The following is a 13025-nucleotide window of genomic DNA, read 5'->3' as shown; positions in this document are numbered from 1 at the left end:
GCCAGCCATCTGCACGTCCGAGACACAGAGAGAGAGAGAGGGAGGCGGAGATTTTTTGATGGAATGTGCACAAGTTCTTCGCATTTTTTTATAGGGGAGGGCATGCATGGATTGCGCTCTCTCTCTCTCTCTCTCTCTCTCTCTCTCCTTCTCCTCCACGTGCAAGTTGCCCCCTTTTCCTCTTCGTTTTGCCTTCAATGCCACGGAAGGTATTTATAGAGATTCGACTTAATGCAACACCTCAAAAAGATCATAGGGACATACTTGCACGTTTTCTCTACCAACTCCTCTATATGAACTTTTTAGGCCAAAAACCAAGGCCTTCGCCAGCATCCAAAAAAAGATCAATATTTCAACGCTTCACATCAAATGTATGACCACCTCTTCTTCTTCTTCTCCTTCACTAAGACTTTCTTTATAAAGCCAAAAACATTTGTTTCAAAATGCTCTAGATTCAAAAAAAGATCAATATTTCAACGCTTCACATCAAATGTATGACCACCTCTTCTTCTTCTTGTTCTTCACTAAGACTTTCTTTATAAAGCCAAAAACATTTGTTTCAAAATGCTCTAGATTCTTCTAGATGCCACCGAGATCTTTGAACTTATAAAACAAGGTGAGGAGTCACGATGGCTTGCAAAGATGATTAGTAATTTTTTGTTTAAATATTAATAGATCCCTCTCAATGCAGCTGAGAGAATGATTACTTCAAAGGCAGAATAAAATTAACCCTAAACATGAAAATTAAAATGTAAATTCAGATGCGAGAGAGAGGCCTTCAAAGATTGACAGAGGTGGTATGGGGGATGTTTGTTTTTCTGTCAAGACAATGCAACACAGGAAAGCAGACATTCCCAAGATAAGCAGAAGCAGACATTCCCAAGATAATGCAATGAGATATAATGTCATGGCATTGTACCAGCCAATGCCAGCCTCCAAGGCCAACCTCCTTCTTCACAACTCCTTGTAGGCCAACTAGAACAGATTTTGTTCGATTATTGCCTATCACGATGACCTTGGTGTGGCGCGGCAGCACAGACAGCTCCTCATCAAAGCCCTGGTCACTCGCACCCCCTGAGCACATCACCCCTTCCTCACTTGCACCACCTCCTTGCCCATACATAGCTCTTTCCTCTGATCGCACCTCCTCCATCTCCATCTCTGTGTCCATCTCCATCATCTTTAAATCAAGTGCCCTTCTTAACAAGAGCGGAGCAAACCAAACCCCTCATTGTAAGAAAAATTTGACTTGTTGGGTGCAGCTATTATTATTATATTAATGAATCGTACCAGATCGAAATTACTGACGTTTCCAGCTCTGGATTTGGCAGCCAGCCTGAAAGAAGCACAAGGGCTTCATACGACCACCACTCCAAGCTTTCAACAGTTTCAAGAGTAGAGGAGCAAATAAATATATTTTTTCATTCAAGATTTTTCGACCAGGCATGCATTCCATATACAAATGACAACGGTTTTGAGGTGCGTATTGTGTGCACATGTCTGTGTGTGTTCGTTCATCATGTACGCATGTTCAAGCATTCAATGCATGGGTATGTGCCATCACCCCAAGAAGACAATAATGTGCCACATTTTATGTGGAGCTCTAAAGTTGGATTTGGTACAACAAATACAGAGAAACATGAATGGCTTACCACATCATTAGAGCAAAGGGAACCGCAAGCTTAACAAAGCCCTTAATATTATGAAGTGCCTTGGTAGAGAAGCGTGTTCTTGACTTCTCGCACGATGGCGCAAACACCACATAAATGGCAAGCTGTAGCACATTCATCCAGCTAGAAATGCATGTAGCCAATGCTGCACCTTTGTTCCCCAGGTCCAACTTGTAAATCAAGAACCAGCAGAGAGGCCATGTTGGAGAGATACAAAGGGACTAAAACTGGTGGCAAAGAGAACCCAGATACTGATCGATAAAAGACTGAGGTGCACATGGGCAGCTGCTCAAGCCGTTGACATAGATGGGAAACTCGATGAGTCTGCAGGGCTGATAGCAGGCTATGCAAGGAAGGCACTGTTCACATCATTACTACGAGCAATTCCTTTTGCAGACCCATTGAAGTTGAGTATTATCTTTTTCAGAGTGATTGTGGTATTGTGCCAGATATGGGTAGTCCCACAGCCTCTGAAAGAGGCATTGAAGGAGACACTGCTAATGAATGAGGCATGATGTCTCGTTTTGTGGAGAGTCGGGGAGGATTTGGTGTATGTGGCGGGACTGGCGATAGCGATAGGTGCGACGGTTGCCACAACAGGGACTGCATTACCATCGGTGATAGCAGTACTGGCAGCATCAGGGGCACTGAATATAGGGAAAGCAATACCCATTCTGCTATTGCATGTGGCCAATGCTGCACCTTTGTTCCCCAGGTCCAACTTGTAAATCAAGAACCAGCAGAGAGGGCATGTTGGAGAGAGAGGGCATGTGATTATGCGCGCGCGCGTGTGTGTGTGTAGCAAAGAGAGAGCTTGCACTGTGGCAGACAGAGCTGAACAATGCCAAGAAGAGGGTTTCCAGTGAGAGATTGAAAGAGAGACAAGCTACAACCACACACGAGCTGGCGGAAGCGTCAGGTGATAGTAACATGAACTCGCACGCCTTCTCCACAACGTTAATGCACTGCTTGCCCTCGTATCACATCGAGTCATGTCGTCTAGCAGCTCCCGCCTTCACACAAAGCTAAAAACCTATTGGCCGTCCACGTGGACTCCAACCGCCAAAGGACGCCCAACCCAGCCCAACACTAAGGCCTTTCTTCAGCAGGCCAAAAAGTTTCTCTTAGATTTCAAATTCAAAGTTGAAAGTAAGGAATTATAATAAGAAAGGTCAAACATATAAAATTGAATGAAAGTTGAAACATAATGCTTTCAAAGCGAAATAAAGAATTATAATAAGAAAGGTCAAACATAGGTTCATCATTTTCTTTTTGACCCAAAAGACATGATCACTGATGGCATGCTCTCTCATCCTCCTTCATAAGTGATACCGTTTTTTTTTTTGGTTGGGAGGGGGGGGGGGGGGGGTGTGTCTAGAAAGGAGGGAGACCTATTAAAAAAAAACCTTGATCACAAGCGAGTATCAAGCTAGGCAATGATTTGTGTAGATGAAGAGGGCATCATCTTCATTGTGTGTGTGTGTGTGTGTGTGAAACGAGGTTCTGATTGAAAGCCAAAATAGTCGACGTAAGACCCACTTATTAAATCCCAAAAGTGCATGCACTATTAAACTAACTTTGTCTCTCTTGTAGCTTGCATAAACAGAATATGCATAAAAAAATTAGCTTGTTATAAACTTGAGAGTATAGAAATGACAGGTGAAATGGGAGATAATCGCGAGACCTATAGAGCATGGTGGGCTTAGGATCCTCAACCCTAGCACTCATGTGAAGGCTCAATGTGTCAAGTTTGTGGTGTCCCTCACTAAGCAAGAAGAGGCTTGGGCTATTATGGCACCGCAATGGGCCGCCGTCCTAAAACTTGTGGGTATGGCAGGCGAGCTTACTTGAAAATGCAATAGAGTAGGGATGTCTCCGGAATGGGGAGAGCCATTGAGATACTTCCACAACCCTATATCTCAATGGTCCCCTTTGCTCTCCAGGGTTGAAGATGTCCTTCTCACACCTTTTTGGAGGGAAGTGGTCAGAAAGATCAATAACAAAGGTATAAGGCATATAGGTCATCTCTGGGGCTACAATAGATTGAAGAGTCTGAATTTCACCATAATAAGAGGGGCTTTGTACAACTAGGCATTGATGGGGTAGTTCAAAGGCATGTGCCTATGCATAGGAGAATGCAAGTGATCACAGAGGCTTGCAATGGGAGTTCATGAGGTCATTTTTCCAATGAGATCACTTATAAGAAGATTTTTCGAGCAGGGCTTTGGTGGCAGAGTATGATGGCTGATATTAGGGCCTTTTGTAAGACTTGTGATATCTATCAAAGAATAAGTAGGCCAATAGTAGAAGACATGGCATCTCTTACCCCCATACAAACATTAGGGATATTTATGAAATGGGTATTGGACTTCATGGATCCATTCAAGAAGGTGACCCCTAGGAAGAACAAATACATTGTAATGGAAACATGCTATGTTAGTAAGTGGGTTGAGGCTAAAACATTGTAATGGCAACTTGCTATGTTAGTAAGTGGGTTGAGGCTAAAGCATTGGCTAACAACATTGCAAAGGAAACAACATGGTTCTTGTATGAGCATGGGATTTGTAGATTTGGCTGTTTGATTGAGATTATTACAGATCAGGGAGCTCATTTCATTGATAAGATAATTCACATACTAACTGAAATCTTCTCAACCAAGCATCAAAAACTGACACCATACTATCCCAACTCTAATGGATAAGCTAAAAGTAGCAATAAGACAATCAAGACCATACTAACAAAGATTGTCCAGAAAGAGCCTCATCATTGGGATGAGAAGCTTCAAACAACACTATGGACATAGAGAGCTGCTTACAAGGTCACTACTAGAATGACTCCATTTAGAATGATCTATGGAATGGAAGCAATCATGCCTATGAAATTTGCAATCCCCAGTCTCAAAATGGCCATCGAACACTGTATGGATTTCAATACGAGTTTAAAGCACATACTGGATGAGGTGTTGAAGCTAGATGAAATCAAGCAAAGGGCTATGCTAGAGCAAGAAGTAGTCCAACAACGGAGGAAGCACTAGCATGATAGCAAGATAAAGGTTTGAGAGTTCAATAAGGGGGATTTAGTTTTACTCTATCAGTTAAATGTAGGCCCAAAGAAGCCTAATCTAAAGGTTACATGGTCAGGTCCATATGAATTTGATTTGGTCTTCTCCAATGGCACAATACCGCTTAAGGATTTATCAGGGTTACTATTGCCAAGGGTTTATAATGGAGCTAAAATCAAGATATACTATGCCAAATTAGCAGATGCACCTCCAACACCACCACCTTATGGGACCAATAATTCAGAATCAAATAAAGGACCTTTTAACTTGTTGAATATCATACTAGAAGTCCTAGGGGTAGAGTAAAGCTAGAAACGAGTAGAACTACTGGGGATGGTTCTAGTTTTGAATCATATCTTTGAGGAATTGAAGGAGTCTAAAGTGCATAATTGTAACTAGTTGGTCAATAATGATCAAATCCTTTTGGGAATCTTGCCACCAATAACCATTACAAAGATTGACCAATGCATGCGTGCCACATCAAAAACGATGGGCATAACTTTGAGGCTATAGGAGAGTGGTGCAATCATGGCTCAAGTTCATATAGCTATGAAACATGTGAGCAATCCAACATTGGTTTCTCAACGTCTTGTGTGATTATCACCTGGCTTGCAGAGCTCCCTACGCCATCGCTTGCATCACCATCGCCTACATTGCTTATTGTGTGTGCATTGCCAACTCCTTCACCTTCTACAACATTCATTGTGCAATGAGAGACTCTAAAGTGATCACGTTTCAAAGTGCCATCCTCATCAAGTGAGTTTTCTTTCTCTACACAGGGTATTTTTTAGGGTTCAGAGATGGGCAAAAACAAGCATTTGATGTCGCAGACCATGCAAGATTCCATTGATGTTAAGATTACACAGCTTGAAGAGATCCTTAGCCCAGTGGAACAAGAATGTTTTGCACCCACCATAAGATAGGCAAATACTTATTCCACCAAAATGAGAGGATGTTACTCAGGCTCTAGTGCATGGAGTTGGTGCTTGAGGCCACTAAAATATTCTTAGATGTAGGGATTATCCAAAATGTGGATGATACATTCAACCGAGATATTGGAACAACTAAAATCAATGGAAGACATGTCCACAAAACAACGGTGGCACTGTCTCATGTTTTGCACTTACTGTTTTCAACAAAGGCAAATCCATGTTCAACTAAGAAATTCAGCACTTTTTGTAGAAGGACGATTAGGCAAAGAAGAAATACAAGACTAGAGGGCAGGGTATCCGAGTGTCAGCACTGGGATTCAAACCAGCGAACAAATTTGTAGTGAGAGGCTACCAACCTAAACAACAGTCCGACTTATGTTTCAAAGAAACTATTCAACATGCTTTTGGCTAGGGCAAAATCCCAAAGCTGATATTAGCCTCAACACTTTCCTACATAACAGTCTGATGTAGGAAACTACAAAAGTGAAGACCCAAAATTTGTTCAAAGCGTGGTATGCTCGATAACTTTTATATTGGGCTACTTGTATTCCGCCTCAAGTGAATGCTACCACTACTTGGACAAAAGCCAAAGTGGAGGGAATTCAAGAGACTCAAAAATTGAACAGGAGACACAAGAGTGTGAGGTAGGAGAATTAACCACTTCAAAAATGACAACAAAACAGTCAGAGGCAGGCACTTCAAAGCCAGAGGCAAAGAAGTAAAAAACAACGACTCTGCTAGTGCAATTTAATACTAAGGAGAAGATAGCTACAATATCAAGTTATCTGAAGAATGCACAGTCTCGAGTTGACCAGACCAAGAGGTCTTTAGGCAACAAGGGTATTGAGCTACCCTATACACCTCTAGAAACTATTGGGAAGGACAAAGGGAAGGAACAAGCCCAATCCAACACTCCAAAAAAGGATTTGGTGGTACATACTTCTGTTCTGCGTCCAATACTTAACCACCTTCATTGGATTCAAAAGAAGGCTATGGTGGGTAGCTTGGTTCTGAAGACTTCTGACAAAGTATAGAGCATCCAGTACTCGACCACCTTCAATGGATTCAAAAGAATCATATGGTGGTTAGCTTGGTTTTGAAGGCTTCTGAGAAACTATTGGTGCCCTATTAGGCTCCCTGGTGATGTATGAAATAGATTAGAGTGATGACACTATCACTGACGGTTGTGTGTCCACCATTTAGTCAGGGTGCATCATATTTGTACATGTTATTGGCCAGATGATTGAAGCCCAATGTCTTGTCTCAACTTCTAAGTTGATTGTCTACAGGAAGAACTAAAATAGACCAAAACCCAGGCTGAAGAGTACAAAAAGGATTTGATTCTGCAACATCTGGTTGAACAAGAGAAAGATGGATAGATTATGATTGTTCAATAGAAAATGATAATTTGACTATCCAAACCTCAATTTTGTAAGAAGAGAAAAAGGAAGTACTCAAGGCAAACATATCCAACCCAAAAGGTAATCTCACATTGAATGTAGAAGATTTGCATAACTTAGTGGGGTCAATCAAGTCTGATTTGTATGAGAAGTCTGAAGAGTATACTTCAACACTGGTCAACCAAGCACTGATGGATCACCAGAAGGACCAAAAAGATGATGAAGACAATGAGCAAGAGGAGGCTGGTGTTGGCCCAAGCAATAGCAATGATGATGATGATGGACAATCCCCTTCTCCAACATGGGGTGGGCAGAAAATTGGTAATACACAAGGAACCAAGGAAACATGTGGGAAATGTGAGGGTCAAATTCAAAACAAGACGGATAAGACCCAATCTATTAGACTCAATAGGAGGGGACACGGAGAAACAATGTGCACAAGAGGCTCAAAAAGTAAGAAAAGGTAACGATATTTTGATAGACCTAGAATCAAACACTGATTTGGATTACTCTATTGAATCTCCCAGACCGCAGCCTACGTCGTTTAGAGGTGCTGAGAGTAACCACTGCTCAGACTTCTTAATACTCCTCCCGCATAACCATCCAGGCTGAGTTTGAAATTTATGTAAGCAAAAGGGTAGAGTATTTGATTACGAAGGATGATATTGTGGTCCAAAAGCAAAATGAGCCTAAGGAAACACAAGATGCCTCAAAAAAATCCATTTTATCTGATCCAAATTTGTAGAAAGATGTTGCTCTAGGAGAACTAGACAGTGATGAATTTCATAAAATTTGTTTATGATTCTCCAATTCTGTTGTATGCACTGCCAATGAAAGATGAGGAATTGCCAAAATTTTACATGATTTGTATCCCAAGTACAATGAAGCAGCTGATCAACAAAGGTATCTAAAGATAATGGATCAACTAAGAGAATGGTATGAGCACAACAAGGTAGACTAAGTAGCATGGAAGAATTTTTTGAATACACTCAACACAAATCTATTGTGTCAAAATTAAAGAAAGGTAGTCATTGTTTTAGAGGAATAATGAATGAGTGGCAAGATCAAATCAAAAAGTTGATTTGATGTACCAATGAGCTCCTTCAACTATCAGTTGAAGCTTCCAAGGTTCCAAAGAAGGAGCTAGTGAAAAAAGTAACATCAGAGTCCCAATTTTGAGAAATGGGCGACATGCTGTTCAAAGCATGCATCAACGAAAACTAGCTATTACCGGAGGTTTGGATTAATATTGCATCAATCTATAACAAGCTAGCCATAGCTAAACTTACCAGAGGAATATGTACTTTGTATGATGCTGAAACAAAGACTCGGAATGCTTTGACACCATATGATATGGAGACGATGAATGATCGCAGAGAGCAACTGGAGCAGGAAGCTATTTATTGGCTTATTCAAAAGGATAATGTCAGCATATGTGCTCAAGGTACGGGTCAACCTCTAGCAATTCAGGGTCCACCTCAGAAGATTCCAAAGGCCACAAAGAAGAAGAATCCAAATAAGAGAAAACGATGACACTCAAGCGTGTACAAAAAGCCCAAGAACTAGCATTTTAGAGAAATTTGCAATCTATTGCACAAGAGTGAATTGGAAGAAAAGTAGGTGGATTAAGACCATTTCCCCGAGGATATCAGTCATTTTGAATACATACCTTGAATTTTGGAAACACTCCAAATTTCAAAGAAAAGGAGAAAGGAAATGTAGATAGTGGGAACAGATCCTAGTGAAAAGTTATGCAGTAGCTAGGAACTGGTAATTGTCGAACACAATTACCATGATAATTATACAACATACAGACAGTCGGGTACCTATAAATAGGGTCCATTACTTCATTTTGCAAGCTATCATTCACGAGTTGTTCTTAGAGTCTAGTGTCACTCTTTTGTACTCTTTTGTCATTTTCTATGAGCATTAATTGACTCTGGTAGATGTACTTGGTATTAGTTGTACTTTCAATATCTGAGGATATTTCAATTCCAATCCCAATCTCTTCTCTTCTTTTACAATTCTGCCATTGTTTGATCGTATATCTGAAGTCTGCTTGCTTGATCTGATTTTACTAACTCTAACTCGCCAACCTCGAATAGATGTCAGAAGTGACAACCTTATTCCAAACTCATGTGAGACCTTTGGGTGAACTAGTATGTGGCCCGCACATTGCTATGCCCAAAGAAACATCGCTTCTATTCTTGTAGTGTTCTTCCAAGTGGAACACTATTGAGGCAGTCTGAGGTGGGCAACAAGAGAGGTGACCTCTAAACACCCCTCAAGGCTCCCGTGCTGCTCAATTGGGCTTGGGGCAACCATAAGCAAGAGAGAACAAACAAGTGGAAGGGCACCACCTAATATGGGATGCGAATTAGGACGCAAGAGATATTTTGTCACAACCAAGAAGAGGCGGTGCAATAAACACACACAAGGAATCTCACACCAAGACACACAGCAAAGGGAGCAAGAGAGAACTAGAGAAAAGGAAAGAGAGAGAGGAATGGAACTTGCATAATCACTTGTTTCTGACTTGCAAATGGAAGTTGTTTAGTACGGTGCCATCACACAACTTGCATAGGACTATACCAGTGCTTAGTGAAATCTAACCATTGTCATCACAAACACACTTTCTTAGGATTGTGGGACGTCTCTCACCACCATACCCTCTTACAATGAGCAAAATATTGGCAATAAAAACACACTAATCATTTCTCAAGCAGGCTCAAATGACATAACTTAAAAGATACAAGTCATCTTGCATTTGCCAAAGATCTTTACTCAAATGGAAGGACATAGATTCTGAAGCCAAACATGCCTTTGAATCACCAAAACCTCAATTGTGGATAGTGAAAGAGCATGTACAATAGTGGTTTGAGATATGGCACTCACACTCTCTCACTTTGCAATGTGTAGCATCAAAGCATCTCCCACACCAAGTGTGAAGCTCACAAGGTGATGACTACACCTAAATCTCTCCTCACGTATAGAATGTTGAGGTGCTACGCGGGACATTGGAGATGATTTACAAAAAGGAGAGGGGTCTATTTATAGGTTGGAGAACCCTCATTAAGAATATTGGAAATCCTAATTTACAAGGTAATCAAATCAAGATCATGAATTTTTTTTAGTATCAAAATATAGTGGGCCTTCTTTGTCTACTCGGTCGATGTGCGCATTAAGGCGAATCAGCGCAGATGCTGCTGACGTGGATTTTTTTCCTGCGGATGCGAACAAAAAAAAATTCTTCGTCCGTGCTGGCTCGCGCGCAGACTTCTGGTCCTGTGGGATTCATGACGTTGCCCAGGCGCAGGTCGACAGACCAAGCAGGCAGCGTATAAGTATTGCTACAAAAAGCATCACTCTTCATTGTATAACAGAAGGAGGTGGAGATTTGTCTTTAGACCAAGCAGGCAGCGTATAAGCACCGTGTTGGTACTCATCACAAAAATTACAAACAAAGGAAGACCAGTTGAACCTTCTGTAGATTCTATAGACAAAAAGCACCACTCTGTCGCTACTCATCACACACATCACAGAGAGAGGAAGACGAGTTGAAGCTTCTGTACATTTTATACCCAAAAAGCACCTGTCGACAGATTGTTGCTACAAAAAGCATCACTGTTCATTGTATAACAGAAGGAGCTAGAGATTTGTCTGTAGACCAAGCAGGCAGCGTATAACCACTGGTTTGGTACTCATCACATACATCACAAAGAGAGGAAGACCAACTGAACCTTCTCTAGATGATTGTATACACAAAAAGCACTTGTCGACAGACTGTTGCCACAAAAGGCATCACTGTTCATTCTATAACAGAAGCAGGTAGAGATTTTTGTAAAGACAAAAACGTCAAAACATCTACACAATTTCCTGCATTTACATTATCAGAGAGCACCACGGCTTCGAATAGCAATCCTTCATGCATTCTGGCTACAATTCAAGATATTTGAAAACCTAGATAGTATTGCGTTAAGCCGGTTAACTTGCGCTTTCAAAGTGATTAGTTCTTTGCCCAACGAGTAAATCTGTTCTTTGAGCTTCGTTACTTGCACATCTGCAACATTGATTGCATACTCTTCGATTGTGTTTCTCGAACTTTGTATCGCCTCAATAATTTCTGACCGTAGCTGACGGGTGCTCCTTCTTTCGTCTCCAAGTAATTCTTTCAAAATTGCAGCAAGAGCATCCTCTATCCTATCAATACGTGTATCTTCCACCATAGCAAAAGACTCATCAGGTTGTGTTTCGATTAGGTGAACCATCCGGCTTTCATTTTCTTCATCCATCTGAACATTGCAACAAAAACAAATCATCATCAGGTTACATTTTTTGGTTAGATTGAAAACTAACAATCTTATTGCTAGCAAACAGACCAGACTATGCAACTGTCGTTACGTCAACATGGTGTACAAGTGGAATGAAATCATCTCCTATTTATGGATCTCTTATTGGCGGTTCAGCATCAAAATCATTGACAACAGTTGTTGGTGGACTACAAAAGACGCAGCCATGGTCAAAAAGTTGACAGCAGATACAATTGTACTTATACTATGATAAGCATACCTTTGTGTCTCTTGCCAACGGGAGTTGAACCACTCAGCACGAGATTGACTATTCAGATAGGGATCATCACTAACAAATATATTCAAAATGTCTTCATATGTTGTTGTGGATGGGTATATCATACACCTCCACAATGCTCTGATTTTCGCAAGATGCATTCCATGGCCTTGGTACGGAGTTATCCAGCATGATGATGGGTAATAATTGCCACTCTTGACCATTATGTGCAGTGTGGACAGAAAGTCATTTCCTGCTGGATGTCGAAGCTTGAATTTCCAATACATTAGTGCTCTATCAAAGATGTCTGTTGGAGTTAGGCAAACCCTATTCTTCAATTCATCAGCACCATATAAGCTATACAGTTCTACACCGGCATTTACATCTTCACTGGTTATATTGTGAACAACCCTTTGAAAGTGTGCTTCATCTTGGTCTTTTAAACAATACCCTACCATGCCCTCAAACGTATGCATCTTGTGTTGCTTTAGGCCACGGCACAAAACCATTGCGCCTGCAAGTGCTGACTTAGCCCAACCCAAGTATCCTTTTATCTTCCTATTGACAGCAATCAACGAAGTCGCCCAAATACGGATGACCATTTGCAAGTGAAGGTGCAGCAGCGCTCCTCCTCTCTCCAATGCACATAGTCCTGCTAAAGTTTCTCTTTCAAGAAACGATTGCATGCATCCCAACAAGCCTACATCTACATCACCACCACCAACAAATATCGTGACACTCACTTCCATTACTCTCGCCTTCGGTTTCTTCAGTTTCGACGAGCCAACATTACAGCCCTCAGTGTTCGTGACAGGTTGCTTCCCTTTCCCCCCTGCCTCAGACTTCAGCTTCGCCATTCTCAAGGCACCTACTGTGAGGGCACCAACAAGCACAAAAGAAGCATGCTGTCAGACAAGGACTCACTTCAGTAGTGTGCCCATCAACCTAAACAAATACTGCATAGGTTGGCCATTCTGAAGCCACCTACTGTGACGCCACCAACAAGCACAAAACAAGCATGCTGTCACACAAGGACTCACTTCAGTAGTGTGTCCATCAACCTAAACAAATACTGTGCAGTGTGTAAAGACAGAGCTAAATACACATTGCGATAGCTTAAACAAATACTGTGCAGTACGTAAAGACACACCTAAATACTGGGCACTCCGTAAAGACACAGCCCAACACCGTCATACGTTCCGTTATCACCTACAGCACCTATAGCATGGCGTATGCACTAGCTAAACACAGAGCCAAAGACCATAGTACCTGTATGTGTCACGATGAGTCGGAGAGCAGTCTAGCGATGAGCAGGTGTGAGACACAGCGCTAAAACGCATTGCAAAAAATAGAGGCCTGCCTCTCTGGAGCCTAGCTGCAACGCGTCCCGCACCAA

At 41.6% G+C, this 13025-nt stretch overlaps 1 protein-coding gene and 1 pseudogene across 1 annotated transcript; both read right to left on the bottom strand.

Moving 5' to 3' along the window:
* Nucleotides 1-778: 778 nt before the first annotated feature.
* On the bottom strand, nt 779-1194 carry LOC147453920 (uncharacterized). Its single transcript, XM_086517224.1, has one exon. It carries the CDS (start codon nt 1178-1180, stop codon nt 779-781), a length of 402 nt encoding a protein of 133 aa, XP_086373350.1. The 5' UTR covers nt 1181-1194.
* Nucleotides 1195-11503: 10309 nt separating this feature from the next.
* Nucleotides 11504-12231, bottom strand: LOC147453919 (uncharacterized; annotated as a pseudogene).
* Between the last annotated feature and the right edge of the window lie 794 nt (nt 12232-13025).

Source organism: Adiantum capillus-veneris, chromosome 7 (assembly GCF_014529385.1).
Source record: "Adiantum capillus-veneris isolate H3 chromosome 7, ASM1452938v2, whole genome shotgun sequence".
Lineage (NCBI taxonomy): Eukaryota > Viridiplantae > Streptophyta > Polypodiopsida > Polypodiales > Pteridaceae > Adiantum > Adiantum capillus-veneris.
This window is presented reverse-complemented; position numbering and strand designations above follow the sequence as displayed.

What these genes read in the sequence shown, in the direction of transcription:
- LOC147453920 (XM_086517224.1), bottom strand. Translation starts at nt 1,180, where the DNA reads ATGATGGAGATGGACACAGAGATGGAGATGGAGGAGGTGCGATCAGAG.